Genomic DNA, 27478 nt, shown 5'->3' with positions numbered 1-27478 from the left:
TCTATATATATAAAAAAAGCCGATGTGCATTGTTGAATGACAGAAAGGAAATGGGGCGTAAAATTAAAGAATCTTTCTACACTGGTGATAGGGAAGGGAGCATCCTACAGTCGTGATGTGAAATCTAACGAGGTCTGGCGGCGCAGTGCTGTAAAAACACTTACTTAAACTCGAATTAGGGGTTGTATCCAGATTTTTCTCGCACATGCATTTTGTGCACGAGGGAAGAAATACGTAGAATCTCTGCAGTCCCCACATATTTTTTTCTTTTGGTAAAATATGTGACGTTGTCATTTTAGGATTACGCCAGTCAAAGGGATATGAGCAGGCAGGTTGTGAACAGTCCTGAAACCGTTGCTCCTGGACTCAGTGAAGGTGCGGGAGTTGTAAGAATCAGCCCCGAAAATGAGCCGCAGAATGCCCCATCGCAAGCCCCTGCCACGATGGTGAAGCTTCCCCGATCGCTCTCTAACGACAACAAAACACTTCCCTCCGAAGAACCTAAACCAAATGGTTTTGAGAGGACCAAAGTCGGGATCTGCAAGCTCAGCAGCACCCCAGTACAAGCCAACTCCACCCTCCGGAGGGAATCTGTGGAAACCTTTCCGTGCAAACACACCCCTGGGGCAGGGGCCGCCGGGCAAGCTGCCATCCCTCCCTGCAAAATTCCCGCTTTGCAAAGCACAGACGGGGACGCTAACCTAACCCTTGGTAAGAGCACACTGGAGCAAAACAACGCCAAAGGCGCCTGGGTGACCTTAAGCCAGAGCACCGTAGTACTGGGCACAGATGGCAACACTTCTGTTCTTCCTGGCAGAGTGGAGGGGGTAAGTTGGCTCCTTATAGGGTTTTTCCAACCCCCGCTTCAGCTCGTGTAGTGGGAGGTCTTTGCCACTCAGCACCGATTTAGGGTTGAAGCTCTAAACTCAGGACCAAATCAGTCGGGGATGAGGCTGTGCCACGGGGAGGGCGGAAAAGGAGGGGGAGAGAGGGTGTCAGATAAAGTGCTGTACTGCTGGCGGGTGCTAATCGTGTAATATCGGTATAAACGACAATCAATAGTTCCTGGCTGATTCCCATTTGTTCACTGAGCCGTGCCCGTCAGTGTCACCCGGCTCCGGGTACGCGTGGGCGCAAACCCGCTGCGCCTCCCTGCAAGGGGCCGGGTCCTGTCCCCAGCATCAGAAGCGAACGGCTGTCCAGCTCTTCCCCTCCGCAGCCGCTGCTCCAGCCCCCGAGGGCTGGATTCCTTGGAGCCTGTACCCAAAAATAAGGCCAAATCAATCAAATCAACCCCCCCTCCCAGAACCTGCGCCCAAGTAGGGGTTCTCTCTCCCTGCCCTCCTGTCTTTCTGGGTTTGCGCTGGAAGGAGGGTAGGGGGGCGGGTTTATCCTGTGAAGGCGGGTTTTACTTCGTTTGCGTGTGCCGGGGGAAAGGGCTGGGCCCCCGCGGGCTTTGCTGGGGACCGGCGGTCAGGCCGTACCCGTCCAAGGGCACCGAGGGCTCTGCTCCCCGAGAGAGTGATGGAACCTCCCGTACACGGGGAATTAGGGACCAGGCCACCTCCCCGAGGCCCTGTGTAGATGCCGGCACCGCCGGGAGATGCGCATTGCAGTGGCTGGAGTCTCCGGGAAGGGAACCGACCAGCCGAGCCCTGCGCATTTCGCCCCAGGAGGAGCCAGGGGGGTTTGGGCAGGCGGGGATTGACACCCCCCCCGGGCTGCAATCGCCTCCTCCCCTCCCTCGGGAGCAGCCTGAGAAAGGGCCAGGGTTTAAAAGCCCGTCTCTGTGTTCTCTGGCAGAAGAGAGCTCGGGTGGGGGCTGCAGGGTAGAGGTTCCCCCTCCCGTTTCCCTCCGGCCCCCCCGGTCTCCCTTCGGTGAAGCTGGCAGCCTCAGCACCGCGATGCTTGTTTGCAAAAGCGGCTGTTTTCCTATCTCTCTTCATTTTAATTTTTTTCCCTCCCCTCCTTTCCCCCCTTATAGGAAGACGATGTAGGGGATGAAAATAAAGCCCGAGGGAACTGGTCTAGCAAGCTGGATTTCATCCTCTCCATGGTGGGTTATGCAGTGGGGCTGGGCAATGTCTGGAGGTTCCCGTACCTGGCCTTTAAGAATGGGGGAGGTATGATGGCTTTTTCCTGTCTCTCTACCTGCAGAACCGTGCGTGGCTGGGCCGGTCCCCGCCTTTTTGGCAGGGAGAAACACCAGGGAAACGGGGACTGGCAACTCCCTCTTGCCTGGCAAAGCCAGGCAGCAAGTCTTAGGCTGAGCTGAGGTCTGGAGGCTCATCCAGACCCTCAGAGATTTAGTGAAGACCCTGGCTGGGTTTTTCTGATGTCCAGCTCTGAAAGTAGGCAAGCTCCGGCGAGATTTCGTTAAAAGGTAGCGCTTTCTTTAAAAACACCTGCAATTAATTGGTGCTGGCCGGAGAGGGAGGAAAATGAAGAGCCAGGTTGATCCCCGTTGGCACAGAGTGAGGACGCCCCCTTCCCCCAGTTTAAACGCAATCAGGTTTGAATCCGCAACCGGTTCGGCGTGGGGGGAAGTGGAGGGAGGAGGGGACGATACAAAGGAGTTTCGATTTGGGAAAGTCACACGAGGACTTTTGAACCCGAGTCGAGCCGTTGTGTTATTTGGTGAAGTTTGGGGAATCTATTCTAAATCCCCCAATGAGCTGATTGAAAAGTAATCGTTTGAAACAGAGTTAATGCTACTCAGCAGAACAGAGGAGAAGAAAACTTGGAAGAGGAGTTGTGCCGTTAATAGGGGATGAAAAAGTTGATTTGTGGAGGTTCTCCTAACAGAGGCTCTTGTCTAAACTGACAGCCGGTGGGTGTTACTGCTACAAACTACTGCAGCTGTAAACCTCTTTCCTCTGCGCAAGGCTATCAGCAGGGAATGTTGGTGCTATGGACATTGAAAACAGTTCTGTGGAGGCTCTAAGAGCTATTTTATGTGCGAGAACTAGCGATGTAAAACGAAAATCAATCTTTAAAACAAAAAAAAATGGAGAGGTGTGGGGTTTTTTCCTTTTTACACTTGAGAACGTTTAAGTGTGAGGTGTTAAAATACTAATTTAGTAATAATATTGTCTCGAGCAAATGCTGGAAATGCAGAAAGCTGCTCCTCCCTGTCGGGGCTGGGGGCACCGGGAATCGATAACAAAGAGAAAAAATTAATAGGTCTTGGCTACGTTGTCCCCAGTGTCACGGGCAGAAACGGACCCGTTTCGGCCCGGGGAGAGCCCGTTCCCAGCCTACCGCTGCCCCGCGGGGGTTACGCGGGGCTCTCCGCGTTCACCCCGATGTGGTGAAGGGGGAGGCGCGGGCGGCCCGCCTGTGCGCCATGATTCAGGTTGTTCTTTTCTCCCCCTCTTCCCCCCCAAGGTGCGTTTCTCATCCCCTATTTGATGATGTTGGCTCTAGCTGGGATCCCCATTTTCTTCCTGGAAGTCTCCCTGGGGCAGTTTGCTAGTCAGGGGCCCGTGTCGGTCTGGAAAGCCATCCCCGCCCTGCAAGGTGAGCGGAGCAGGAGCCGGCCCGGTTTTTGGGGAGCATGACCTGCACCTCCCTTCTTGCATGGCTTAAGCACCGCCGCCTCCCTTCGCCCCAGCTCCGCAGCGCGTCCGCAGGCGCGCAGCCGCATGCTACGGGCTATCTCGCTGGTGTTTCGGCAGCGCCAAGCGCGCAACTTGCGCGGTGGTTGCGGGTGGATGCGCTCAGTGCCTGCGCCACACGAAGCCGTTGCTTTACTCCCCGCCTCCCCCCTCGGCATTAACCGCGTTATTCTCCTCTCTCTCCCTCTCTCTCTTCTCGCAGGCTGCGGCATTGCGATGCTGATCATCTCGGTTCTAATAGCCATATATTACAATATTATTCTGTGCTACACACTTTTCTACCTTTTTGCGTCCTTTGTACCTGTGCTACCTTGGGCGTCCTGTGACAACCCGTGGAACACGCCGGACTGTAAAGATAAAAACAAACTTTTGTTAGGTAAGTTGGGACAGGCGCTTTTTTTTCCTTTTAATTTAATTTAATTTAATTTAATTTTTTATTCCCACCCTCACCTCTTTGTGGCCGTGGTGGGTTCCAGCGCTTTCTCTGGCTCAGCTGCGCCCCTGGGAGATGCCAGCGGAAAATGCGGGTGCCCGTCCCAGCACGGAGGATCCTCCGCTTCCCCAGGCTCTTTGAAGCGATCTGCATCATATAGGCGCTTCCCCTCCTTTTAATTATATTTTTATCGAGGATAAATGGGATATTTCAATTATAATGCTAAAAAAAGCCCAACTAATATATATATATATATATATATATATATAAAAAATTTTATTTTATTTTTTTCCCCGGTAAAAACTGTGTAGGGGAGAAAGCACAGAACATAATGCTGTAGTTCCCCCTGATTTTTGTTAAAGACAACTTCTTGGGCTTCAGCGGGGTTTATTTTCAACGAAAAAATACGCCAAAAAAACCCACAAAAAAACAACAAAACAAGAAAACAGAAATAAAAATTAAAAAAATCCAAACCAAACGAAAACAAAACCGCGACCAACGAAAAAAATATAAAACGAATCTCACTTTTGCAGACGACCCCAGACATGCAACGACCTGAAAAGTAAACGCAGTAAACGCCCTCCTGGAATTGATGCTGGGACCGGGTTCCCCTCCCTGCCTGACCCCGGCACCTTAAACATTTGGGATAAGGGGGGAAAATCATTTTAATGTTTTAAGACCGAGTTTTCTGAGACCATTACAGCTTATGTAAGAAAGTTGTTCTAGCAATCTAAAGCACAGAACAAAAGTTCAAGTAATATGTGTGATCTAATGGTTTTCATTGTCATTTTATACCCAAATTGAAAAAAAAATCAGCCTTTTTCCCCCTCTTTTTTCAATTCTTAGATTCCTGCATTATTGGTGACCACCCAAAAATCCAAATCAAGAACTCTACTTTCTGTATGAGTGCCTATCCAAACTTGACTATGGTTAACTTCACCAGTGAAGGGAACAAGACGTTTGTCAGTGGAAGTGAAGAATACTTCAAGTAAGATCTGTCTTTGTTTGGAGACGTTATGTTAATCTTTCTCTACAATCCACTCTAACAGACCAAACATCACTGTTTGGAAGACTAGAAGCACGATAGTTAAGGACAACAAATGATACCCATTTTTTTAATGCATAGGAATGATGAAAGTTCAATTTCAAACACTGAATTATTTGTGTTCTGTTCCTACGGTGCTCAGCACAGCTGGGGTGTTGGCCCATGCCTGGTATTTTTATCTACTACTGCAATGCAGATAAATAAAATAATACATGGTGAGCATCACTGGAACCTTCTAGAGAAACCACTGAGGACACTGAAGCAAAACAAAACCACTGGAGGAATTTGCACTGAAATGCTGCCTGCAGTTGCTGTCAATTTTTTTCCTTTAAAAAAAATATTTTATTTTATTATATTTTATTTTTAATTCTTAGGTACTTTGTATTGAAGATTTCAGCAGGGATTGAATATCCTGGTGAGATCAGATGGCCCTTGGCACTGTCTCTTTTCCTAGCCTGGGTGATTGTATATGCCTCCCTTGCTAAAGGAATCAAGTCATCGGGAAAAGTAAGAACAATATTTATGACAATACATTGAGCAGAAAACAGTGTGCTGCTTCAAGGAAATCACATTCTTGTTCAAGATGGTGAATTACTGATAATTATTTTCAGTAAATGGCTAAGTGACCTTTAGTGAAGTGACCTTATTAGTGAAGTGACCTTTTCCTGTCAGTGTTTTCCTGTCTAGTCAAAACAAACAAACAAACAGGATTATTTTGGTTCAGGGTTTGCTCCCTAATCTTCAGTAACTTTAAAATGAGCCTTTGAGCTGTGCTCAGCAGTTGACTGGCAAAAAGGTCCCTTCAGCAGCTTTCTCTAGTCTGTGTGGGTTTCATTAAAGTCCTGCAGTCACCTTACATGTCACTGCAATCATGGAAATTATGATATAAATCAAGGTGTTAAGTAACACGTTTTTAAATCAGAACTGAACTCAAATTGTGCTACGGTGAGTGTGAGCAGTGACAGTGTGTCTCCCCTTTTCCCATATTGTGTGTCATCTCTAAAACTCCTCCTTGCGGCAACCCGGCTCCTTGCTCTGTTTCTCTGGCATCTCACACGTCATTCTCGCCATCGCCCTACACATCTGCAGTTTCTGCCATGTCTCCTAATTAGCAACCATGTCAAGAGGAGCATGTTCTGTTACTGACATGGAAGTACAGGCATTCAAATTGGCCAGGCAGCCAGCTGAGCACAGAAATGCAGATTTTTCTTCAGCATTAGCAGTTTGGATGACTCTGGTTTTTTATCTTATTTTTTTATTATTATTTTTCTTTTTAAACTTGCAGGAATGCAGTATCTGAGACTTCTCCATCAATGCCATTGCAATAAGCATGCAGGTTAAAATGTTAGACGACGACATAGCAAAAATCCACCTTATTTACACAGAGTGGACTGAAAAGATTAGAAATAAAGCTGCTGCAAAATAACTAGATATTTCCTGGGATAGAGATAGTGAATGTGCAGAAATAGCTGTGTGTTTTCTAGAGTTGGGCACAGGGTTTCTGATTCTGAGCCATCTCTTCACATCCAGAAGCTGACACGATCTGTTGGGAGGTAGCTTGGAGATTAGCAATGTGATAGGAAAAACTGTTTCATGAAGGCCAGAGCCAAGAAACATGTGAATAACTTGGATTTGGATGTGGCAATAGATATTTCTTTAAGTAAGTCATAGTGGCCAAGAAAGATGTTGACTCTGTGTTGTCAGGGATTGGAACCCTTTATTTATGCCCATATGAGTTCAGTCTATTCACTGCACAACAATTCATCAGGACAACAGCTTGAAACAGCAAAGAGAATGTTGGGAAAGCAGTTTGAAAAGTCACTTCAGCTTGGAGCATTCCGGACCCTGTAAAATTCAGAGGTTAATGTGGAAAGGATTTGAAATGCTTTTGGGTACAGTGTACAGCTTCACTGGCCATAATCCTGCCATTTAATTTGACCACAGAGAGAGCTCAGCTCTATTCTGGGTAATTATTGAGACATTAAACAGACAACCTCTGTTGTATATTTAGACATAATGATGATTAGATTTATCTGGATTGTTCCACTGACTTTTTTTAAAGTTATTTTTTTAAATTTATTTTTATTGGAACCATATATATTTGCATGATGATATCTAATTATTAAGAGGTACAAACAGTATTAAAAATCTTTAGGCCTAGTGAAATACAGAGAAATATATAGAAAAAAATCAGAACTCTAAGTGATACTGAATGGCACTACTTATTTAGTTTCCATTGAGCTTTGTCAGTTTGCTCTGGGCAAGGATCAAATGTGATATTTCCATTTAGCTCTAAATTCCTATTGTTCCTCTCCAGACTTTCTCTTCTGCTTTTTCTGCTCCCTGTCTAGAATCCCAAATCTCACATCTGTTGCTGTTGACATTATTCCTGTTTCCAGAAGCAAGAAGAACTGATAAATTTCAGATTTCCTGGGAAATAGCCCTGTTGTCTTTCTACTTTTATCCTCTGGCTATTGTCCCTGAGACTGAGTGATGGCTTTCTTCAGGCAGTAACGTAGCACTTGTATTTCCCTTCCCCTCTTCTTATACATCCAGATAAGCCCTTTCAATAATCTTTTCTTTGTCTGTTCAGGTGGTGTACTTCACAGCTACATTCCCATATGTAGTTCTCATCATCCTCCTTATAAGAGGAGTAACTCTGCCTGGAGCTGGAGCTGGGATCTGGTACTTCATCACGCCCAAGTGGGAGAAGCTAATTGATGCTATGGTGGGCTTATTATTGCACTTATAACTCTGCCAGGGTGAATAATTCATACAGATTTTCTATGTGCAGAGACTAACATTGTCATCTGTGGAAAGTTGTTCTTCATCGTGGGTGGAATGTTGTTGCAGTGGATGTTGGTTATTTGTGCACATAACATTTTTTAGGCATATTATTCTAGATAAGGTGTGTACTTTATGTTTAGTATTTCACCTGAATCTCTCAGAGCAGGTGCCTTTGGAAAATAGGGAATTAGGAAGGAAATGTACATTTTCATACACAGGTGTCTGATGGATGCTGCCTGGACTTGAACAAGCACAGGGAGCTTTCAGTAGGTTACATAATAAATCCATCTGCATTTCTTGAGGAAAGCTCAGAATAGGTGTATTTTACTCATTAAGCAAAGCAGATTGTCCTGAATAATGCAACTGAGACGTTAGATTAAACACAATCAAATTGTACATCCTAATCAAAGTCCCCAGGAGCACATATAGAGAACATCTAGGATCATTATCCTACCTGCATTTTAAAAACAAGGCTATGTGCTGTGCAGGAGAGAACAGAATTGAGAAACTCAATATCTGGTTTTGCTCTATAAACATTGATTGTATGAGATGGAGCTTCAGCTCTGCTTTGCCTCACTCCTGATTTCAAATGGTTCCTAAAAAGCCATTTGATGCCAACTAAGCCAATCAAATATGTTCCAAAACCACATGGAATTGTGTTTGTGTAGACACAAATACACCCATGGATCATGTATTTGATGCGTGTCAGTCTGAAGTATCTGGAGTCAGGAGACTGAATTGAGAGTTACAATTCAGACTCTTTTCTCTAGAAATTCAAGAGGCATTTTTAGCAACATCTCAGTAAATCTACTGACATTTTTTTTCCTTAAGAATTTTTTCCCTCTATCAATAATGATGTGATATCACACTGGTAGATTGATAACTAAAGCTGAAAGCAGTTTTCTGGATGAATTGTGCAGATCTTAATTTCCTTAATATCTCTGCAATAATGGGTATTTTGGTTCTTTGGTGATGGGAGTATTATATCTTGCAAACCATACAGAAATTAATTTTGCATTAAATATGAGCATTTTTGGATCCCACATTATGCAATAAAGGAGGCGAGAACTGTTGCCTTTTGCAAACTGAGGCTGTCTGAACACACTAAGTATCTGTATAACCCTGGGTAAGTGTTTGATAATATTGAGGTGAGTTTCTGGTTTTGATTTTATTTGCAGTTTTAACATGAATTAAGAGCTGTATATTACGGTCAGCTAGATGAAGGACTGACTGCTTCAAACTTGTTAAGGTATATATAGGTCCACTGTATATCTGTGCAGGGACATGTGTCTCCACTTCTCCACTGTGGAATTGCGTGGAAAATCAGACTTTGTAGGAAATCTTGTCTATAGAAATATTAATGCTTCAAACATTTTGCAAGTGATAAGTGAAACCAACTCTTTTGAAATTCCAGACGATTCAGACATGTGTTAACTAAATGAACTTTAGGCTTTGAAGAACTTTGTTACAGAACAAACAGTTTTTAATATTTGTTTTTTAAGAGACACTTGGTTGAACTTGTGTTTTCTTCTGATGGAGGAAACTGGGCCCTGGTGTCTAAATAGCCATAACTTATGCTATGCTGTTTGACATACACCTAATGACAGAAGTTTACCTTAATTTTAATGTACTCTCACTCATACATAGCACATGAAGCAACACTGAGGCTCTTACTTCTACCAAGAAGACAAAGTATTATTTAGGACCACTGGTGGACAAACCATCAGCACCTGATGCAGATTTTTCCTCTTGATTTATATTTTTCTTGCTGAATTTATTTGAACTGACATGCGTCAAGAATATAGTTTGAATATTTGTGCCTTCTATATACAGCAAATGTTATATTGTCACTCTATATGGGCTCAGCAAACACAGCACTCCTCATCAAACGGGCTCTATGTGTGGCAGGGCAGGATTTTGCTTTTCAACATTTTATTGACATCTGTTGTTGTAAAGTTCATTTAAACTACTTACGTGTTAATCTCCTAACAGCAACATTTAATAGTGGTATTGATCTTTCTAATACTCTTTCCTGAAGCCAGTGCTATTTCCTATCCTGTCCATCTTCCGTAGGTTTGGAAGGATGCTGCCACTCAGATATTCTTCTCCTTATCTGCAGCATGGGGAGGTCTAATTACTCTTTCTTCTTACAACAAATTCCATAATAATTGCTACAGGTATGTAAGAGTGAAACCCACCGACCTTATTAAACAGGTCTTGCCCAAAACCGGTCATCTTCCAATTTGCAGTGAAGTGGCTTGAAAACTGTTTATTCTAAATTTTTATTTCTTTATTTTTTTAATATATTGGGGGTGGGGAGTTTGTGTGTGGTTTGTTTTGTTTGTTTTGTTTCTTTAATCTTTTTTGCTCTATGTATTCTATCTTCTCCCCAGTTCCTAATCTGCTAGTCTCAAAATAAGCCTGAGGCTCATTATAGTCCCCATTGGCTCTTTAGTTTCAGAATCAGCGGTTTTAGGTTGCAAAGCAATCTGGGAAGCTGTCAGGAGCTCTGAGCAGTGATTCATTCCAACTGTGCCACTTGGCAGCTTCTGCTGAAGAGCAGCCCCTGTGCAGAATGGGCTGAGATTTGCTGTTGGGAGATACACATGAATTCAACACCCGGTTTCTACATATACGATTCTACTCCCTCCTAATTTTTTTCCATTTCCCTTATAGTGTTTTTACATGTGCAAAGTTATTGCAAGTTTCAACATTTAAAATCACTTCTCTCTGAAATTGCTGAAAGTTATTCTTGCAAGGAAAAGTCATTCTGGTAGCATGGGATAGTTTTTCATCAAAAAGCGGGCAAGAGAAATGTCTGCAGACGGAACAAACAAACACAAGTGGCGTTTGTAGGATGCTTCACTGCTGTTTTATTGTCTCTAAAGCCAATCTTGTTTTTACTGGAGCAAAACATTTCTGACTCCTGCAATAGCAGACGTGCTGATTCAGGACAGACAACAGCAGCACAGGGACTGTCCCAAGGGCAGCCTTAAAAGTCTTTGCTGAATTAAGTCCTTGGGATTTGAACTCCCATATCCCATAACCTCTAAGTACTCTATACAAAATGCCTTTAAAAAGAAATGTGGATTTGGATTTTAAAAAGGAATTCTAAAAGTGTTTCCCACTAGTATTCAAAAGTAATTTAATTATCCTAAAATATGGATTAAAAAGTAACAGTAACTCCCACCCAGCAATCCTTCGGGTCCAATTTTAAAAATGCTTGTCCTGGGCTTTGATTTATTGTTTGTTATTGGTAATCTACAAATACGTTCAGAATACCAGGGCAAAAATGGGAGAAGCATCATGCTATCTTTCTGAATTAATTTAGTGATGTTTTTTTTGAGTTTGGAAAATGTTAATGAAAATTTTGAATTAAATACGTGCTAATGAAGTATAAAAATCTTACAGGTCTAATACTAAATACACGCTTCACGTGTGTTAGAGAGGGATATGGGAGACTGAAGCAGAAATAATTAGAAAAGCTTAGTTACTTCTGATCTGATTAATTTTACAACACATCTCGAGTACTGCAATGAAGACAGACTATTCTCCCTTTTAATTTTTATATTCATCAGATTATTAATATTGCAGATAAAAATTGTAGTTTTCAGCTACATATTCATTTTAAACATCACTAAATGATCTCTAATTGTGGTAAATTTACATAAATTTGCTTCATAATGCATACCTAAAATACAGTACTTAAAATTTATCTGGGTTTTTGAACAAGATCAGCATGCAATGGCTCCAAATAGAACATTGTCTTTTTTTTCTATAGACCTGGAGAATTAACCTAATCATTCCCGTTAAGAGATGCTCTGTTAGAGATTCCACAAGTTTGCCAGCTCAGGGAGGTTCTTGACAGCTTTTCAGGTTGTAGTTTGTTCTGATCTTGACAAACAAATAACAGAAAGAATAAGCAATTCTAGTAAAATGAAAAATACATAAATAAAGTGACTTGTTTGTTCCACAGTCGTAGTAGTTAAAGGTGAAGTCGTTTGGACACGTTTCATGAAGAAAATAATAAAAATCATACCAAGAATGTAATAATTATGGACAGGGATAATGAGGGCTGGTTTCCTGTCAAGTTCCATTATTTTCCCAGTATAGCCGAGTATTCAGGTATGGATTTCTTCAGATTCCCATAACACCAACACTGGAAAACGACACCAGGGAATCCCATCCCCTCCCTTGCATGTGTTACAACAAGGTGACGTGTCTTTTGTGTTTTCTTTTCAGGGACACGTTGATAGTCACATGTACCAACAGTGCCACGAGTATATTTGCAGGCTTTGTCATCTTCTCAGTTATTGGCTTCATGGCGAATGAGCTCAAAGTGAATATCGAAGCTGTGGCAGACCAAGGTAGGGTACTTAGACACCTGCTGGCACCTTCAGCTCTGTCATTAATGATGATCTTGATGCTGGAGGTGGAAACCATGCCTTCAAAGTGGAGTGGATTAGTAAACCACTTGTATGTAGGCATTTCTGTATGGCAGAAAGTACAATGGGAAGTCAAGATATTGCTTGAAGATCACACTACACTCATCAAAATTATTTGTAAGGAGTTAGCTTCACTCCAGCACAGCTTCTTGACTCGACAGAGGGGGCATGGAGAGACATAGCTGCTCAGGATGGTGGAGGAAACACTTGGTTCAGCTGGTTTATCTCCCTGGAGATGACAGAATATTTAGCGCAGGGGGTCACAAACCCTTTCTGTTGGGTGCTTGTTGGTGGCCTTTGAGTGAGTGACTGTTCACAAGCTGGAGCTTTCTGTTCCCAGCTGTTTCAGCAGCTGCTTCAGGGGATGTGAATAGATCTGTTAGGAGAGAATCTTATTGCAGGGCTGTCAGTGCACTTGTAAGAACACATTTAGGCTGTTTAAAAATAGTTCACAAGGGTGAGACTTCACTGCTCATCATGGTAGGGGAAACAAAATTTAGTCCCACAGTAGATGATGACTGTACAGTAGGCATAGAGTGAAGATTAGGGATAATTGCAGACTCAGTTAGCACATTAAATTAACAGAATTAAAGATCAGACTCAGCAAGTGGGGAAAAGAGCGAGCCTTTGTCCCTGCCTACCTTTTTATTTTTAACTCTGAAGTTGTGTTTCTCTTTGTGGTGAGGGAGATAACAGCAAAAATGATGAGGATGTCCCTTCAGGTTTTTAAAACCTTGAATTAAATTGGCAACAGAAATGGGAAGGGATTTTCTTTTTTTTCCTCCTAAAATATGCATCTGAAATACATAGCATTTTTTTCATTTAGAATCTTCCTTTCAGAAAAAAAACCCCTCGTGAACCTGATGAACAACTAAAACACTCTTCATGGAGGCAAAAACTGGATGAGCTACTTTTGTTCTGCTCGCACAGTTTGATTAAGAACATGCTGCAGTTGAAATATTTTAGTTATTTAAAATGAAAGTTCAATATCGTTTGACTTTTTTTAAAATTTTAACACATATAGAAGCTTTGGAGTTCTCCTGGCTTTTAATAGACAGACTTTTAGAAAGTGCTTATACCCATGTAAGTCTCTGAACATGATGAGGATGGGAACCAGCCTCCCTGGCATGTGATGCCTTGGAGAGTTATAAGGGCCTGAGATGCACAAGTGTGCACTTTCATATTCTATAATTAAACTTTTCCTAAAAGTGTGATTAACGGGAACTTATTATTCCAAGACTTAATTAAACTTCTACACGCAGGAAGCAAGTGCACACAGAGCCCTTGTGTCTAATAGTCAAGAATAAATCTTTAATCAAGAGACGAAAGGACATGTTCATGCATATACAGTAGTTCTACGTGCACCTTCTTGTTCCAAAAAGCCGTTTTAAAGGCAGTAACACTGAGTCAGGTATAGTGTTGTGGTGTTTTGATTTCTTTTTTTTAAGAATGGTGTTAATTCTCATATTTGTCTTTTGTTCAGAAGGAACTTCAAACACTTCACAAAGTTGCCCGTGGAGATTATTTCACGTGCTGCTAAAACTCTGTTTTTCTGCTGTACGTGCGACAGCAACGGTTCTCTCTGGAGCAAGAACAGCGTGGGGAGCTATAGGAAATGGGATTCAATAATCCGAATTAGAAATGGCCAGGACAAAGTGAATTTGGAGCCCCTTCTTGTGGCGTGGGCCGTGGCATTGGCACAACTTGGCTTCCACTTGTGTCTCACCTGACAGGAAACATCCCCCAGAGCAATTGAAGCGGATTCTCCTTTAGCTGGGATAAATGAAGGAGAAGTGCCACCTATTGTGGTGTTACTGCCACACTCATCTGGCCTTTTGTCCCAGGCAGATCTAAACATACTTGTGAAAATAATTTTTCTTTACAATCAATACAAATTATAGCCCAAGATATCAAACCTACAGAGAAAGGAAAATTCCTGGTTAAGGCTTTAAAAGGCCTCATCTCTTTATTTTTTTTCTGCTGTGCATTATTTCAGAATTTCTTGTGATGTCGTTTGTTTTGTTTTCTTTTCTTTTTTAAACAATTGATGGTGGTTATTACCTTGTGTCTCGTATCAGCTCTGTGCATTCGTTATGTTCTCATTTGACTGTGTGCTGACGAGTTAAAGAGGAGTATTTTATTTTCCGTTCATCCTTGTCGTACTGAGAGGTGGATGATCGCTGTGTTAATCTAGGGCTGGGTTGCTAATTGGCAGGGACAGTGGTAGGAATTCAATCACAGAGCAGGAAAGAAACAGCTGCAGTACACGATCTTTCCTTGTCTTTCATATTTGGATATATATATATATATTAGTTTAGCGGAAAAACACGTATTCTGCAGCTTGGGAAGTAAGCGTGTTTTGAAACTTAGTGAAAAAATAGAAATGAGTCATGTGAGGGTAAATTCTGCAATGCTTAAATCTTTCTGTAAATAGGAGAGACTGAATCTGATATTTTTTTTTTTTACTTTTATCAAGCACAGTAATATCGTATTATACTTTGAAACATGACTCTTCACATCTCCCTCTTTTCCATTCAGTCAACAATGTTAATATTATGCAAGATACCATAGCCTTTATTTTTCTCATTTTTAGGTCCTGGAATTGCTTTTGTGGTTTACCCAGAAGCCTTAACCAGGCTTCCCCTCTCTCCCTTCTGGGCTATAATATTCTTTTTGATGCTTCTGACACTTGGATTGGACACTATGGTAAACTGCTTTTGTTTCCCCTTCTTTTCCTCTTGCGTTTCCTAATTATTTGTTTGGAGGGCCGTAAGATTACTCACTGTTTTCCATGTGTTCAATGCTTTGCAAACAGAGGAATGAAATAAGGCCATTGATGCTGAAATCATTTGGGTGAAGCTTTGTTGTTGACATCTGAGCATTTAACACCTCGGATTCAAAATAATCTTATATTCCATTATATCCAGTTGGACCCCTTTGTGTCCAGTGTGCACTGAAAGGACTCTTTTTATTTTGTCTTTCAGTTTGCCACTATCGAGACCATAGTGACCTCTGTTTCGGATGAGTTCCCCAAATACTTACGGACACACAAGGCACTGTTCACTCTTGGGTGCTGCATCTCCTTTTTCATCATGGGATTTCCTATGATCACTCAGGTAATAACGTTGTCTTTGACCATCACTGTCTGTCCCCAGTCCCCCTCTGGTGGCCGTTTTCCTCCTGTGCAAGCTGCAAAAGATTAAGCTGAATTCTGCCACATGCGCAAAGACACTGAGTGAGATAAAAATAAAAGCCTTCTCTCCTTCTCCCTCTTTCCTTCTCCCTCTTTCTTTCTCCTTTTCCCTCTTTCTTTCTTTCTCCTTTTCCCTCTTTCTTTCTTTCTCCTTCTCCCTCTTTCTTTCTTTCTCCTTCTCCCTCTTTCTTTCTCTTTCTTTCTTTCTTTCTGTCTTTCTTTCTTTCTGTCTTTCTTTTTCTCCTTCTCCTTCTTTCTTTCTCCTTCTCCTTCTTTCTCTCTTTCTCTCTTTCTCTCTTTCTCCCTTTCTCCCTTTCTCCCTTTCTCCCTTTCTCTTTCTCTCTTTCTCTTTCTCTCCTTCTCTCTTTCTCTTTCTCTCTTTCTCTCTTTCTCTCTCTTTCTTTCTCCTTCTCCCTCTTTCTTTCTCTCCTTCTCCCTCTTTCTTTCTCTCCTTCTCCCTCTTTCTTTCTTTCTCCTTCTCCCTCTTTCTTTCTTTCTTTCTCCTTCTCCCTCTTTCTTTCTTTCTCCTTCTCCCTCTTTCTTTCTTTCTTTCTCCTTCCCCCTCTTTCTTTCTCCTTCCCCCTCTTTCTTTCTCCACCCTCCTTCCTTCTCCTTTCTCCTTTCTCCTTTCTCCTTTCTCCTTTCTCCTTTCTCCTTTCTCCTTTCTCCTTTCTCCTTTCTCCTTTCTCTTTATAGATGCTCCGAGATAGATTTAAAAGACTTTGCTGTCCAATTCTTTCTAAGAATCAGACTTTTAAAGTTAATCCTTAGCCACACATGTCTAAAGCACTCACATGAGTTAGGTATTCATTTAAGAAGAAAAGAATTGTATGTCATACAGACATGCACACCAGTTTTGGGCACCTTCCCTCGCACATTAGGTATATATTGATAGTGTGGCAAACTGTAGAGTTAATAATGAAATTCTCATCTACCGTTGATAGTCTTCAGTGTATTTTGTCCACTAATTCCTCCAGCATTATAAAATCTTAGAGATCAGCTATACGCCACAAGTAATGGCTGTTTTCTTCCTTCTTCTTCAGGGTGGAATGTATATGTTACAGCTTGTGGACACTTATGCAGCTTCTTACTCTCTTGTCATCATTGCCATTTTTGAGCTTGTTGGAGTTTCTTATATATATGGTAAGAAAAGATACTGCTATTGGACAGCCTATGTCAAAGTAACATTTTAGCACATGGTAAGGTAGCTGGTAACGTGAAATTCTTAAGGAAAGGAGTAACTTTATTTTTGTTGTTTTTTTAAAGAAAAAGTCTCAGAATTCCTTTATTTTGAATGGAAGCATAAAAACGCTTAATTACTATAGGATTCCTTTACTAACATGTATTCAAAAGACTTACATAGGTTCTAATGTCCTTTTCTCACCAATAGCTTAAAACCAATGCCCAAAAATGAGTATAAGAACAGACCAAGCATTTAGTGATGCTTCTCCAGGGGCTTTTTCACACTCCAACAGTTTAGGGTTAGATATTACCTGAGCCAGATGTGGTATCTTTGCATTTAACAACTTTTGAAGGATTTATTTTCCATGTACACATCCAGCTTTCCCTTTAGCCCATCTGTCCGTAACACAGAATCAAGACTATGCAGCCGCTCAGACTGATTAGTTATGCACAGTAGCAACACCAGTTATGTCAATCCATGTTGATGTACATTAAATTATAAGGAAGATCCTCAGGTAATATAAAGCAGCACAATTACCTTGGTGCTACTGTAGCTACATCAATTCATATCAGCTGGTGATTTGCTCCCAAACTCGTCGAGGGCTTTTAGGAGATTGATTCTTGGAAATGTGTGATCTCAGATGGTTGTGGTGGGAAATGTGAAGATCTCCCTACATAAGAGGATTAATTTATGTCTAGAGTGTGGTGGTGCCACATAAGACTTGTCTTTAAAAGCAAAGGAAGATCTGAATGTCAGTGTTAAAGACAACAAAGATAAGACTGTTTCTCCTGTTGCTATGGGCAGGAAGGAATTATATATTTTATGTCAGCTGGACAAAACCAATCCCAAGATGTTCTGTTGAAGATGCACATTAGGAGCATGATCTTAGGCTCTAGTCCTGTGCACTGGATACTGAAATCTACCTACATTGTGGGGTCCACGCTGTAATATTAATGCATTAAAAAAATTGCATGTAGTTCAAAACATACAGAATTTCTTGCTTTTGCTTGAGAAACAAGTGTTATAGACAGGACAGGGAATCAGCCCTTCCTTGTTTCCTCTAATTTCACAGAAATACAGAAGTGTATTTTATAACCAGTAACATCCAGGCTTGAGTGGTTTGTAAACTGAGTCAGATGTGATCTAGTGAGGAAATGTTACAGTATACAACGGGAAAAGTGAAAGCACTGAGAGAAAAGTTGATTTAGATTGATCATGGTTTGGTTGATCAAAATGTTTGTTGTTTTTTATGTCCCTAAATTTTAATTAGAGTCAGGTTAGAAGTGTAATCTCTATGAGTGAAATTACACTGGTAACTGCTATCAGCTTTACATTCAACCAGTCATCTCAAAGGACCTGAGCATGATGCTTTGAGGTATCTCCTTAAGTCTAGAGATGGATTTTGAGGGTTATTTAGCAGAACGCCTGGTTTGAAAAATCAATGCTGGCAAGTTTTGCCATTGTTCTGTGCTTCCTCTTCCATGAAGACCCACAACCTTTGCCCATTCCCTTCCCCAGGTTTAGCATTTACCTGTTCTTCTGGAAACCCCACCAGGTACATGTCATTTGAGACATTATATCTGGTTATCATACTGACCAGTTTCCCAACTTACCTAAAAATCAATACAATTCTATAAGAGTTGATGAGTGGGAATGCTCAAGAAGAGTATCAGGGTTTAATTCTTTTTTATCCCTTCTTCCTCCTCATCTTTTTGCTGGGATCATGCCTGAAAAAGGCTGCACTAAAGCCCTAGATGTGGTCACTCTTCCTTGCCAGCATTATCCACAGCATCACCTGGTCTCTGCCAAAAAGGTTGTCCCCTTTAAAGCCATTGCATTCTTTGTTCTGGATGTTTTTAAAGAAGGATGAAGGTAAACAGGGAGGAAATTTCTGACTCTGTTCCTCCTCTGAACACTGTGTGGCAGAAGCACCACAAACCTGCCTCTGTGGAACAACATCTTATTCAGCTTCTAAGTACAATTGTTCTGGCTAGTGCCTGCTTTGGCCAACAAATTCAGTATCCCTTAAAATACTAGCTTATATGAAAACCAGAAACTAATACAGAAATAGTTGTAGCACTGCAAGAGGAGGACTTGAATAGAGGAGAAGTTTTTTTGGAGTTACCTATTACTTTAACTTAATCAGACTTGGGAAAGACCTGCTGATTACAAATCATTCTTCCCGTGCTTTCTGTACCAACTGATTGTTAATCAGCGGAAGTTAGTAAAGCCTTTGGTATAAAATATTTCAAAGAGTATTCCCTGGAATTAACCTTTTGCTAGACTGAAGATCTTCCAGTCTTTTAGACAAGAAAGGAAAGGGTTACTTTACAATCATCATCCGCTGGACTAATGTATTGTAGTCAATTCTGCTGCATTAAAGCTACTTTTCTAAGGACTGTTCATAGCAATACAGCTTGTATATTTGTGATTTGCACGTTGTAAACATAAGTGAAGCTGCTGCTCTTATTATATTCCTTCAAGCAGTGCTTAAAATTGGCATGATATATTTTCAAGCTCTGACAAGTGTTGTTTTACACTCCACTGGCACCTTTCTCCATACACATGTACTCTTCATGGCAAGCAGGTTGGCACAATAGTGGCAGGTGCTTTTATGATGAAATAAATCTATCTTTAGTTCTTGTTACATGTTCTGCTTGCTGAGCTCATTGAGATTTTTAAATTGAAAAGAGGCACACTTGGTTATTTCCTTGCAATCATTTATTTTTTCAGTAGAGTCAGTGCTACATAATCCAGCCAAATTCTGCTTTTATTTCACATGCTGGTGTAGCTGTTTATTCTCCAGTTGTTTGGATTATGATGCATGATTAGTAAATAATAGCCTAGAGCTGTGGATATTAATTTAATCATCAGCATAATTCCCACTGTTGCATTTTGTAACATGAAGCTAAACACAAAGACCCTTGTGCTTGACTGAAACGCTGTTGGAAACTGAAAATGTACAACCTTCACTTTGTTCATGCTCCCTCAACATCTGTTTTTTGGCAGTCTGTTGCTGGGAAAGTTTGTCATCAGACTGAGTGGAAACTGCTGCAGTGTATTTGTAGAAAGTGCTAGTAATTTGGAACATTTTACCTCTAGCAGAATATTGTCTGCCTAGCTTTGCATTCTCCTTTTTAATGGATTTCATACCTGCAGCACCCGTGAATGCATCATATCGCTTTAGAGAGCAGACATTGAGATATGGAATATCATGTATTGTTTATTTCCCAAAGTTATTCAGCAGGCCTGACTGATCTGAGAGGGAGAACAGATATACTAAGATTTAATTGTCATTCTGCTAAGTAAAGCATCTTTTATTTATTTTTTCCTGTGGAACTTGACAATCCTATTTTCAGTCTTCCACTGGGAAAGAGATGAGTACTGTGTAATCCCAGTATCTGTTTACACGCATTTGACTCCTGAACTGCTAATATTTAAAAGTGCCTTAGACTGTGAATATCTACTGACAATTCCAAGAAGGGACCACGTTTTTTAATTGGGGTTTCAAACAGATCTGTGCAGGTTTGCATGAAGCTTGCACAAATTTTGGAGGCGGAAGCCCTGGTAACTGTCCAGTTCAGTATAACTCCTTTGCAGCAACAAGTGTGGTTGGAGTAAAGACATTCAGATGAGCTTTAAACTTTGTGGAAAGACCCTTCAGCCCGTACCTTGTGCTGCTGAAGGGACCAACCCTGTGTGAGCACCTCCCAGGTAGCTCAGTGCAAATGGTGCCCTGAACTGTAATAAGAAGGTATTATAAATAAAACATGGGGGTAAATCATTTGGTTGCAGCAAAGATCCCCTTTCAGGTCCATCACACGGTGACCTGGGGGGTTATGGTTGGTTCAGGCATACAGGGCTCTGCTACAAAATGGAGAAGCACATGGTGGGTCAGATGGGTGTGGAAATACAGTGATTCCATGGGTCACAAAAATTACATGTATTTTACAGAGAAAAGGGTTTCTGAAGAACAGCATTTGCTGTATTCAGTAGAAAAGAGAAAAAGAGGGAGAGAAATTACAGTTACAGGAAAAAAAATGACACCTGGGTCAGTTTTCTAAGCTTTCATCTACTGCATGTTGTACTTTTCCCTTCCTCTAAACACGACTCTTACATCTTCTTGTTTAATTTCTGGATTTTACTTCTCTATTTCTTATAATAACTCATTTTTAAAGCTTTTCTCTGACATGCTCTCTGCCTGAACCAGCTTAGTCTGTGCTCACCCTCTGAGCTGGGCTTTTAGGGCTGCCCTAGCACCATTTATCCCTCCTGCAGTCCTAAAGGTGCATCAGAAGACACTGAATAATGAACCATTGTTATTTTTTTCCCTTCTTAATTCTTGGAACAGTCAGGTGGGTAGATTTATTTCTCCTCGACATCAACAGAAAGGCTTCAAAATTAGGTGGATCAAGCCTGGGGTTGATCTCTTCTTATATATCTTTTGATCTGTGTCTTGCATCTTTTTATCAACTCCGGTAACTTCATAGATGCAATCAGTACAATGATCTGAAGAATGAACATGTCAGTCGATCTGTTTGTTCAAACAGTATCAAATAGAATTCAAAATAGTTACAGGTGTTTGCTAATAATTCCAAGTATTGCTTAAATATCAGTTGAAAAATATCAGGCCATTATCAGTTTCACTGGTAAGTGATACAGTTGTACCCCAGTTATGTAACGGGTTTAGAGAAGTTCAGATATTGTCCATGCTGAAACAGGTGTACAGATATTAATTAAGTTTATCTTCACAGCAAACTATAACAAGTAGGCACATAATTGCACCTAACCCGTACATACTATTTATGCTTTAATCCAAAACATACTGAACACTTAATCCCTATGTAAAAGCTCAATTTTGATTTAATCCTTAGGAAGTAAATATTTTCATTAGAATCCTTCCCACCATAACAGTCTAATTTTTGACTGTGTCGTTAGATCCTCCACTGAAATTTTCAACCCACAAATGAGTTTGTTTTTCTAATGAGACACAAGGAATGCGACAAGAGCGATGTTGTAAATAGCAGCTTGTTTCTTTCACACGTAATCGCATTTACATTTGCTGTTCACAGGATTGCAAAGATTTTGCGAAGATATCGAAATGATGATTGGATTCCAGCCGAGTAAATTCTGGAGAGTCTGTTGGGCATTTGTGACCCCAACTATTTTAACAGTAAGAACAAATATTTTTTAAGCTATCTTCTCTAAAGAGTTTTGTTGTTCTTTCTTCATCATTCATGATGTTTCTGAGTGGTAGTAATTAGATTTGGGATGCTGATACCTAGACACACACACACATGTGCACATGTGTTCTTGTACGTGTATGTAGCAGACAAAACAGATCATAGCTAATGGTATTTTTGGAAGAGATGGATGGTGATTATTCAAGTGTTGCTGTGGTAGCCTGTCCCTGTTTGTCCAAAGTGCTCATATGGCATACTGCAGTATTTTTTATTATTGTATATATATGTGTGTGCAATATATTTGTACATATATATATACATAGGGAGAGGAAATTACATTATTCTCCTGTCTGTCCTCAGGCTGAGCTGGGGAAAAACCATTTATTGAGTCATAAACTAATTGAAGAGACACGCTTTGGAAAGTTTTACATGAAAATCTGAATGACAAAGTTTTAGGCGCGAAGATGGAGCTATTTTAGCAAAGGTCGAAATAGCGATGAGCTCCATAACAAATAGAAATCCCGTCAGTTTCTCTAAAAAAAAAAAAAGAAAAAGAAGAAAAATAGGGGAAGAGGGAAAAAAAAGGAAAAGAAGAAAAATAGGGAAAGGAAAGAAAAAAAGGAAAAAGCAAAAGAAAAGGGGGAAAAAAACCTAATAAAACAAAACAGGGACTTCTATTTCCAGGCCCCGGAGCCGCAGGGGACGCGGCCGCTTCCCCGTAGCCACCAGCAGGGGGCGCTGGCGGCGCGCTGTTCATTTTTGTGTGTTATTTTAATTTATTTCATTTTTAATTTGTATTTCCACCCCGCCCCCCGGCGTAACGCTTCACTTCAGATTTAAATCTCCATTTAATCTCAAAGATAGCACGTTCTCAGTTCTCCTAGCGCTATGCATTTTTTTTTCAAGTCCAAGAGTCCAAGTCTAATAACCATATCCACATTTAGCGCCTGGCTCTCTAACACACTGTCTCCTTTATATTTTAACCTAAGTGCAGATACAATCTTCCACTGCATATCATGTTTTGGCACAAGAAGGAAATCATTATTGCAGCCGTTTCAAAAGCCTTCAGCTTGATAAGTCTGTATAAAAGCACCGAGCCTTCTTTCAGCCGGATTTTCTGTTTGAGAGCAGGTACTTCAGTCTGTGAGTCCTCAGACCTGGGCCACGAGTGCGGCAAGATGATCAGGGCTGTAGAAACTCTGCATTTCACAGCAGTGCTAAATAGTTCTTACGGGTATTCATAGACGGAGGCTGAGGGAGCTGAGGTTGTTTAGTCTGGAGAAGAGGAGGCTTAGAGGTGAGCTCAGCACTCTCTAGAACCCTGAAGGGCAGTTCTAGCCAGGTGGGGACTGGTCTCTTCTCCCAGGCATCAGCAATAGGACAAGGGGCCATGGGCTTCAACTCTGCCAGGGGAGATTTAGGCTGGATATTAGAAATAAATGCTTTACGGAGAGAGTGGTCAGGCATTGGAATGGCTGCCCAGGGAGGTGCTGGACTCACCGGCCCTGGAGGTTTTTAAACTGAGATTGGACATGGCACTTAGTGCCATGATCTAGTCAATGGACTGGAGCTGGACCAAGGGTTGGACTTGATGATCTCTGAGGTCTTTTCCAACCCATTTGATTCTGTGATTCTGTGATTTTTAGGCACAAGATAAGAAGAGTTACTTGAATTTCTGAAAAGACACATTTTGGAACAGTAAATATAGTGTCAGCTGGGTGGGGCGAAGTACCGAAGTGGTGACTCTTTAGTACTTTTTGGTATTTTAAATTCAGGAATGAGGGGTTTTTTTGCCTGAAAACTGAAAAGGTTTAGTTTTTGTGGACAGGAATGCATATGCAAAGGGACTAGGGAGTTTGGGTGGACTTCACAAAATCCTGGAATTGCAAGGAAAAGAAACTTGCTACAATGAGAACAATGTCTCCAATGGGCATAATGAAGATACTTCACCTTCTTGCACAGATTTGCTTTACCAATTGTCTTCACTGAAGAATATTATTGTTGTGCATGAAAAACAGGTAGATATGTCTTACCTATCCAGTGGTAATTGTTGTTTGATTGTGACAATATATAGGTATAGTTTGTAAATCTGTTTTTAAAAGTTTGAAGACAAAGCCCAGTTTAATCTATAGTATTAGGCTAACATCAATAGCAATGTGTTTTTTTCTTGCTAAAAACAAAAGCGTGTGCATGTGGGGTTTTTTTATATCTTTTTATCTTCCAATGGTTGTGTTCAAGATGCTGCCTTAGACCCATTGTTACGCTTTTGTACAAATTGCTCAGTTCCTTTACTGATCAATCTCACACTCTTAGTGATCACGACCAGGGAATAGGAAATTATGTTGTCTCTTGAGCAAAGCAAATTTGGAAAGCAAACAAAGTCACTTCAAACTTGCGTGTTCTGTTGTTGTTCCCTCCAAATGTAATATTTAGTGAACTTATGGTGAGAAATAAATTGACACTGATCAGTGGTAATGCAATTTTTATGCAATGGAAACAGACAAAGCAAAACCAAGCAATACATTCTTGTCTGTTATTGCTTCTGTAAAGCTAATATTTGATACATTTGGATAGTCCAATATTAGACTTTCAATTACTCCACATCTCTGGAAATAAAACTGATCATTTTTATACGTGCCTTCACCTAGCTATACTGCTATAAATCTTCTGTGTGCAATTATGGTGAGCACAGGCATTTCCCAAAAGTTACTGAATTATGCACAAATGTAAGCAGATATATTGCTATTCATACAGTAAGTGAAATGGAGTAACTTAGCATAATCACATTAGGTAAAACTGCCAATAGACCATGTAATAAAGCATGTTACTCTAGGGGCAAGATTCTAATTCCAATTATTCTGGCATAAATACAGTGATTTTTGTGGGATTTTGTAAGATTTGCATGAAACTCATTAGATTCAGACTCTGACCTGTTTATTACAGCTTGTGGGAGCACCTTGCCTGAGGTGTATATACTTTATATACTTTTATCTATATTCCATATATACCAACTCTGTGTGTGGATACCTACCATTTGTTGCGTAGCAGACTCATTTTGCTTATTCAAACATATTGATTTTTGCCTTGCTTCCTTGTTTCCAGTTTATTCTTTGCTTCAGTTTTTACCAATGGGAACCAATGACGTATGGAGCTTACCACTATCCTGGCTGGTCCATGGTGCTCGGGTGGCTGATGCTGGCCTGCTCTGTTATCTGGATCCCAGTTATGTTTGTGATAAAAATGCATCTAGCTCCGGGCAAATTTATTGAGGTAACGCTTCTGTCTTTTTTTTAGCTGCTTTAAAATATGGTCACAGGAGACTGTTTTATTTTACATTGATTTTTGTGGTATTGAATGTCTAATAGTGCTAAGATTACTTTCTGGTAAGCTAGTTGTTGTGTTGCAAAGAGATGCTCAGTTAATTTAAAATGCAGACTTGCTATCCCCATTCCTCGAAAAAATGCTCCTAAACTGTTAAGTGATTGCTTTTATGAGAACTAGGAGGAGTTAGAGATTTCATAAGTCCCGGTGTGGTGTTATTGAGAGAAAGTTGTTCTCCTGGCTCCGTTGGCCTTTTGGCAAACGCCATGTGTAGGTGTAGGAAGCACCAACTGCTGGTGTGAGTTGTGTGGCAGCGAGCCCAGCAGTCAGTGCTGGGAGACGAAAATCAGGAGTTGCCTGTTTGCGAGGTGGTTGGGTACCCAAGTCATCCGGGATGCGCTCCAGAACGTTGTGCCACTTGATAAAGGTCAGGAATAAGACACATGAAAAGATCTCACACTCTACAGCTCAAACTACTCAATATAATGCTTTGCTGGCAATCTTTCTTCTACCCCTTCTTCATCTCTCTATTTTTCTTGGTTAAGCTGGTCCTAAAATTCTAAGTGGTGCTTTCTTTTTATGCTGCTTTTGTTTATTTTGTAAATCAAGTTCTTGCTGGCCACCCCCGCTGTTCCCATCCTGTTGGCTTCTCGGCTCCTTGCCATGTCTTTCTCGTGTCAGAATTTCATCCCTTCATTGCATTCCCCTTGTCATCTGGAGAAGTTCAATGGTCTTATTTTTGGCCTTTGAGGCTTGTTTAGTTGTGTCCTCTCCTCATTGCCGGTGCTGCTCCCTCCTCAGGATAAGGAACAGACACTCACCACCTCTTTTCGCAGCCAGTTCTGCAGCTCAGCTCTCTTGCAAAACCCATCAGGGCTGTTACACGCTTCAAAAATGAAAAGGAGAGAAAATGTACTAAAATAGAATAATCTTTTTGTCTCTCAATATGTCACACTATGCATGCCCAAGGGAAAAGCCCGTGCTTTTCTGCTTCACGTGGAGCAAGGAAGTTTAATATGAAGTGGTGGAACACGCCGGGGAGAACATCTGAATACATGGTTGGCACAAGGCAACGAGGCCACTTATCTAAAGGGCCATTCAGCCCTTGTGTGGAGCACATTGGAGTGTGTAGGTCATGAGACAACTGCTCCTACTGGAAACAAGCTGATGTGAAATTAGACTGACTTGTTAATCATCTCATGAGTTTCTCACATTGAGACAAATTGTTCTACTTCAAGTCTTCTAACTTTTATACATAGTACTGGCATATGTATTGCTGCAAAAATAGGGTGCACTCTTTACTGCCCCCTAGTAAGTGCACCCGAAGAAACGCCAAAATTTGGGTCTGTTTTGAAGGGGTTTTTGCTGAAGCTATTTCAGCTGTAGCCCAGTATTTCCCGAATACAGAGTCTGTTGCATAAAATTATTATGGTTGATTAGGGAGGTAAGAGTTGCAAACTGGTAATTAAGCAGAGATTAAAATAACTGATATAGAGGTCTGATTCACTTTATTAGGTAATAAACATATAATTGTTCCCTCTTAAGTCATCAGAAATATGTTTTCTTTCCTTTTTATCTGTAAACGCGCCAATCAAATTATATATTTAATAAAGAAGTCAGCGGAAAGATTAGGACATGTTTGTTGTTTGCCAGGTTAATGTTCTCCTATTTCTTTTTTTCCTGCAGATAAAAATGAAACATTTTTTTATCTCAAAATTAAAATCTTTGCTCATTCATAGCAATGTATTTCTTTTTGGTCATTTGTATACCTTTGGGAAATATGCTAACCAGAAATCCAATTATTTTAATGCATTTACTCACTGCTTAGACCACTGGGCTAAGTAATTGTGCACATGTCCTTCAGTAAGTGAGCCTCACAATCTGTAGCTGTGGTTCTGAGCTCCCCTCATACGGTGCAGGGGAGAATGTATAATTAAAATCTGGGCACTTTATCCTCTATTAATCTTGCAAACCTTGTGCAAAACAAACACGGAGCAGTGGAGCATTGTAGGGCCATCATCAATAATCTCAAATGAGCCTATACTCCTTTCTTCTGCCTTGTAATTCTGCTCCGTAACTTTGAATGAAACTCTCTTTTTCTCTCCCCCATTGCAGCGACTCAAGTTGGTGTGCTCTCCGCAGCCGGACTGGGGTCCATTTTTGGCCAAGCACCGCGGTGAACGTTACATGAACATGATTGACCCACTGGGAACCTCTTCCCTGGGACTTAAACTGCCAGTGAAGGATATAGAACTGGGGACACAATGCTAA

General features: G+C 41.1%; 1 protein-coding gene across 1 annotated transcript; it reads left to right on the top strand.

The window, feature by feature from the left end:
- Positions 1–320: 320 nt before the first annotated feature.
- Positions 321–27478, top strand: SLC6A5 (solute carrier family 6 member 5; the record flags this gene model as incomplete). Its single annotated transcript, XM_080344940.1, has 15 exons — positions 321–827; positions 1985–2123; positions 3388–3519; positions 3820–3993; positions 4897–5038; positions 5470–5602; positions 7689–7823; positions 9956–10059; positions 12125–12249; positions 14921–15033; positions 15312–15443; positions 16564–16663; positions 21776–21876; positions 24989–25156; positions 27323–27478. 15 exons carry the CDS (start codon positions 321–323, stop codon positions 27476–27478), a joined length of 2361 nt encoding a protein of 786 aa, XP_080201066.1.

The sequence above is a fragment of the Nesoenas mayeri genome (assembly GCF_963082525.1).
Source record: "Nesoenas mayeri genome assembly, chromosome: 5".
NCBI lineage: Eukaryota > Metazoa > Chordata > Aves > Columbiformes > Columbidae > Nesoenas > Nesoenas mayeri.
This window is presented reverse-complemented; position numbering and strand designations above follow the sequence as displayed.